This window comes from Lepidochelys kempii, chromosome 2 (genome assembly GCF_965140265.1).
Source record: "Lepidochelys kempii isolate rLepKem1 chromosome 2, rLepKem1.hap2, whole genome shotgun sequence".
NCBI lineage: Eukaryota > Metazoa > Chordata > Testudines > Cheloniidae > Lepidochelys > Lepidochelys kempii.
In genome coordinates this window covers 169,224,506-169,230,702 of record NC_133257.1, presented here as the reverse complement: position 1 = coordinate 169,230,702, position 6,197 = coordinate 169,224,506, and the positions used below count along the sequence as shown (strand labels likewise).

At 42.3% G+C, this 6,197-nt stretch overlaps 1 protein-coding gene across 5 annotated transcripts in view; it reads left to right on the top strand.

Annotated features, from left to right (window-relative positions):
• Positions 1-4,347: 4,347 nt before the first annotated feature.
• C2H7orf57 (chromosome 2 C7orf57 homolog) overlaps positions 4,348-6,197 on the top strand; it is a 29,708-nt gene continuing 27,858 nt past the window's right edge. The window contains exons 1-2 of one of the 5 annotated variants that reach the window (XM_073332735.1): positions 4,348-4,403; positions 5,556-5,619. In XM_073332735.1, coding sequence (XP_073188836.1) covers positions 5,565-5,619 — 55 coding nt within the window. In that variant the 5' untranslated portion in view covers positions 4,348-4,403; positions 5,556-5,564. Of the gene's footprint in view, positions 4,404-4,788; positions 4,937-5,555; positions 5,620-6,197 lie in introns of those variants that run through there. The other 4 variants (XM_073332734.1, XM_073332737.1, XM_073332736.1 and 1 more) reach the window with 4 other exon arrangements.

Below are 6,197 nucleotides of genomic sequence, written 5' to 3'. Positions count from 1 at the left end.
GCACTTAAGTTGCACATGCAACTTGCCTGACTTTGGAGTGTTTAACTGTGCAACCATAATGTTTTCAACTTATTTTCTATTTATGGAATATATTTAGGCAATTAACAAACAATATTAGATAAAGAATGGAGTACAATCTGTAGTGAATACTATTTGCTATGACTGTAGGAGTTCAACCTGCAATAAACACACTTAACCATACCTGCAATTTTTAATTGACACACTGCATGTTTTAAAACTAAGCCTTTCTGTATCCCTCAGGGATGAAGAAGAGGCAGCAATGACCAGCGCATATGTTACCCTTACTAATATCCAGCATTTTCTATAAAACACTGCAGTTGCAGTACTGTGGGAGATTAAGAAGGCTTCACATTGCAGAAATGTAGTTCTTCAGTGAAACTCCTGGTCAAATTAATTGAATGTTCAAAGGAGAAAGATAAGATGAGATAAGGCGTTTTTTATCAGCATGAGTAGTGACAGTACACACATTCAGAGATTTGGAGACAGTATTTTATAATATGGTCCAAAAATATTTAGCAGTCTAATAAACTTTGTCATCTACAACATGCTTAAAATTTTAAGTAGAGATGTGATGAATCTCAAAATGAAATCTGCTGGTACACAAATCTGGCCATTTTGCTGGATTCAAATTTATACAAATCTGCTTCTGAAATTTGACACAAATACTGTGTCATGTCCTGTACTCATTTCATCAGATTCCCAGCTTCTGCCATCCATCTTGTCCCAGCACTTCTTCCCAGTCTCCCACCTGCTCTCTCCCACTGGTCCTGCTTTCAACTGTCCTGACCCTGTACTCTTATCTTTCATCAGTTCTCTTCTACTGCAACATCTTCCCTCCAGCCCAGCTCTGAGCCCAGTGTCCCATCCATTCCCTCTTAATGTCACCTGTCTCTTGCCACCGAAACACTGTAGCCTGCCCCCCACATGCTGCTTGGTATAGAGGATTGCTGCCTGTAACCCTGACCAGATGGCTCTTATGGATCCCCACAGTTTTTAGAATCAAGTATTTTTGTTTTATAAGAAAGACCAAGGATTTGATATTCAAAGAATTTCAAAAATTTCATGTTACCCATTCTTATTATCAAGAGCAAGCATTGTAAAGACCATTGTGTACTGTACAGTATCTTCACAGTTTTCTCTGTTTCTACGATCCAGAGCCTCTTATGAACAGCAAGCTTATTCTAAGTTTGCTAGACTGCTCTAGCTTTATTGGTATGTATTTCAGTTCAGTGGTTAATTGCAGGGAGGATTTTGATTTATGGGCTTTTTTTGGGAAGAGCAATGTTTTGAGGAGGGACTTTAATGAGCAGCCATACAGTCTGGGTTATAAGAACATAAGAATAGTGATACTGGGTCAGACCAATAGTCCATCAATCCCAGTATCCTTTCTTCTGACAGTGGCCAATGCCAAGTGCTTCAGAGGGAATAAACAGAACAGGGCAAATATTGAGTGACCTGTTGTCCACTTCCAGCTTCTGGCAATCAGAAGCTTGGAACACTCAGAGCATGGGGTTGCATCCCTGACCATCTTGGCTAATAGCCACTGATGGACCTATCCTCCATGAACATATCTAGTTCTTTTTTGAACCCCCGTTACAGCTTTGGCCTTCACAGCATCCTCTGGCAACAAGTTCCACAGGCTGACTGTGCGTTGTGTGAAGAAATACTTCCTTCTGTTTGTTTTTAACGTGCTCTCTATTAATTTCATTGGGTGACCCCTACTTCTTGTGTTATGTGAAGGAGTAAATAACACTTCCACATACACTTTCTCCACACAAGTCGCAATTTTATAGACCTCTATCATATCCCCTCTTAGTTGTCTCTTTTCCAAGTTGAAAGTCCCAGTCTTTTTAATGTCTCCTCATACGAAAACTGTCCCATGCCCTAATAATTTGTGTTGCCATTCTCCATACCTTTCCCAATTCTAATATATCTTTTTTTGAGATGGGATGACTAGAACTGCACAGATTATTCAAGGTGTGGGCATACAATTGATATATATAAGTGGTATTATGATATTTTCCGTCTTATTATCTATCCCTTTCCTAATGGTTCCTAATATTCTGTTAGTTTTTTGACTGCCTCTGCACATTGAGCAGATGTTTTCAGAGAATTATCCACAATGACTCCAAAATCTCTTTCATGAGTGATAACAGTTAATTTAGACCCCATAATTTTGTATGTATAGTTGGGATTATGTTTTCCAGAGTGGATTACTTTATATTTATCAGCATTGAATTTCATCTGCCCTTTTGTTGCCCAGTTTTGTGAGATACCTTTGTAACTCTTCACAGATTGCTTTGGACTTAACTATCTTGAAAAAATTTGTATCATCTGCAAACTTTGTCACCTCACTGTTTACCCCTTTTTCCAGAACAGTTATGAATATGCTGAACAGCACTGGTCCAGGTACAGATCCCTGGAGGGTACCAGTATTTACCTAGCAGATAGGATGCTCTAGGCAGATAGGTCACCATGTATGAAGGACAAGAGATGGGAATGAGAAAAGAATGTGAGGAGGGCAATAAATGGTGTGACTTGGACAGACTGAAGGGTGGAGTGAGAGCGTTGAATGGTAGTTGAGAATAAGAATAGGTATAGGGAAAGTTTTCAGGGCCTTTCAGGAGAGAATACGTTTTTCAAGTTAAATGTGGGCAATCAAGAGAAAGCTAGTGAAGGGACTGAAAAAGGGCCTGACATGGTCAGAGATGCAGGAAAAGCGAACGATTTGGTTAGATGAAAAATGGGTACTTGGCCTACTGTCTCAAACAGTAAAAGATTCCAAGACAAAGTTTTGCTTTCTTTTGTTCATATTTTCCCTCACAAATTCACGATTTGGCCAGATAGAAATCCTTTTAAAATGGCAATATTTGCATACAAATCACATATGAATGGAATATTTGTCACATCCCTAATTAAATAAAGGACATTACTTCATAAAAGAGAACTTGATTAAGAATCAACTTGATTTCTGCCAAATGGAGCATCTTGAAATAACGGAAGCAAAACACACTACTGACAGAGGAAGCATGGCTATCCTCCAAACCACAATTTACATAAATGACAGTAACACTAAGTTACTCAATAACTTAGATGTTACTAAATAGTTAATCTACAGGCTTCAAAACAGAATGGCTTTATTTAATATCTGTAAATTATTAGATTATATTACTGAGCAGTGCAAATGTTTATGACTTTATATATCATATTACATAACTACCACCTCCCTTGCCCATTTGAAACAAAATCAAATCCTATTTAGGTCCCAGGACAAATTGAAATCAATGGAACAATTGCCACTGACTTCAATGAGCACTTGATTGGGCCCTGAGAATATGCCATTGTTGGGAGCATAAGAACTTTAAAAAAGATTTTATAATTATTTGTATAACTTGTATACATATGACAAAAGTTAACAGAGACTGAATATTTTAAAAGAAAAGTATCCATATACATACCAGTTTAGATCTTGGCTTTGATTTTCTGTGTCTGAGCTGTCACTGTTGGTGCCATGGCTTGTTTCATCCTGAGGTAGATAGGTGCTTCCTGAAGACTTTGGAATTCTGTACATGTTTTTATTTGCTTTGCACTCACCACTGAAAGAATAGGAGCATGCAAATGAGGTGAAATAAGGTATTAATTATATTATTATTATTATTTATGACCCACAATTTTAATCATGAATTTAAAATAAGGTAATATCTAGTAATTATAAGTCTTCTTTGAAAGGAAAGCTGTCCTTGTACTGTACTTGCCTTCAGGATAGAGTGAATAACATCATAATAAGAGGAGTCAACCTAGAATGTCCTTTGCCCTACTCAGTGCTGTTAAATATGTCACAGGCTGTTCTTGGTGATATCATAATGAACAAGCCAAGCATAAGGACCCTGAGCTCAGCCTGGAAAGATGGGACATATGTTCAACATTCTTATTTCAAGAGACTCAACAAGTGAAAAAATATCATGGAGCTGAATCCTCCAACATTGTCTCCTGTGAAAGGCTGAACTCCTTTTATTCCCACTGGCATTTAGATTTTAGGACCAGAAGAAACCATTATTACCATCTCTGATACATATATCAAGAGGACTTCCCTGAATTCATTAATGAGCATTAAGGGCAGGAGCTCCCAAACTGAGGCCCATACATTTCTTACAATCTGTCAAGAGCAGGCAGATTACAGTCTCTTGTCTCCACTAGTTGTTTCTATAGGTACCCAGGTCCTTCATTGCAAACAAGAGTTTGCATGTCTGCAAAAGGAGAAAGTAGCCTGGCTGCCTCCAGTTGTAGTTGCTGCTATACAGGAAGAGAGGAAACAGGAGCCACCTTCAGAGACCGTCGGAATCATCAGAAAAGTCAAAAATATTTTCCTGTTACTTTTCTAGGTGAGCATTTGCTACGGTTGCCAGAGGGGTGCTGTGCAATCAGAAAGGAGATGGAAGATGGTCTGGGCAATCAGTTACAGAGGGAATAACGGGAGCAGACCCCAAGAAAATGTGAAAGCCCCTGACTCAGGCCCCCAGCTCTGTCAGGCATGTCAATCCTGAGCGCTGGGCAGCGCCGCACCTCCTGGACCAAAGGGTTGAGTGTCATTTGCACCCACAAGGGGGAAAGGTCCAGCGTGGCGGGGGTCCTGCCGCGGGGCGGGTGCCCGCCACTCACTCACCCGCCCCTTCGCGCGCGCGGCGCTTGTAGCGGCTCGCGGGCCCGCCCGCGTCCCTTCCCTCTGGCCCCTGGAGTCCCGCCTCCGCCACGCGTGGCCCTGAAAGAGTCCCCGTTGCCGTGGAAACGGGGATTGTTGTGGTTGTCGCGGAAGGCGGCGTGGTGCTGGGTCGGTTCCTTCCAGCGCGCGCGTGAGCCGGGTTCCAAGGGGACGTGCCCGCTCCCTCCCCCAGCCCCCCCCTCCCCCGCACTCCCGGTAAGGGACCCCGAAAGCGGGGGGAGGGGAGGCGTGTCTGTCAAGGGGTAGGGGTATCTGAGGGGGTGCGGGGTGTCTGTCTGTCTGTCGGGGGTGGCGTGTCTGTGGGTACCAGGTTGGGCGCGGGTGGGGGGGGGGGGGTCAAGCTGAGCCCTTTCCCTTGCTGGGGGTGGGGGCTTCCAGGCCACGTCCCACCATGCCCACGTGCTGCTTTAGTTCGGGGGACCCCGCCTGGTGCTGATCATGGCCAGGCTGTTGTAGGGCACCAGGAGTCTAAGGAGCTCCGGGGTGGGGGGGGGGGGGGTTATTCACCATCTGGTTAAACAGGGGCAAATACAAGGGGATTTGGAGGGGCTCTAACCCCTCAAAAAGAACAACAAATCAGGAACCACTGAGCCTGGAACAGAAGTTTGTTTATCTCACTTAATTAAAAGTGGACAGACTTAATTTTGGTACAAAGCTACTAATTGAAGCGATATCCAACAGCTGCTGTTTTATTATTTTTTAACTTTAGCCCTGCCTCAATAAAAAAAAAAAAAAGTTGTCTACACTCCTGTTCAGTGATAACTATTTTTTTTTTTTTGCTATTTTTTCCTTTTTTGTCCCCTCCTTCATGTAGGCTTGAGGAATGAGGAATATGAGTAAAGAGCCCTCTGGACCCCCCAACCGATACGCTTCTTGTGGCAAGTATACTGTTTGCTCTCTGTATGTAAATGTACATTTTGACATGTCTCAGGTGTGAAAAATGAAATGAAGCCTTTGCTTCCTAAGAAGGAAGCCTTCACATATACTACCTACTATATCAGCATTTTATGCTGCAGGGAACATGCACAATACCATAATGCTTGATATATTTTGGAGGGAAGGATGAGGCTGATAGTGGAATTTCCTTTGCGTTCTTTCTGTCTTGGTCACACAAGATATTCAAGACAGGAATCTGAGATGCTCTTCAACCCCACCAATGTGAGGAAACCACCATTTCCCATTTTGGCCTTCTTCTGTTTTCCTTGTTTGGAACACCCCCCTCTCTTGCTTCAAGGCAGAAGCTAATGCCACACTATAATCCAGCTAGTTAGATGCACTTTACTAAGTGACTTTATCTGCCCCTAGGCATCATAACATCATATCCAGGACATGCCTGAGTACTGGCCTAAAGACCCAAGGTTGTTCCTAAACTTGAGTTTTGCATACTGTAGTACCCAGCAACAGCCAGCACTTTTCATGAAAACTAGTCAACTCAGATTTAAAAATAATTTTTTCT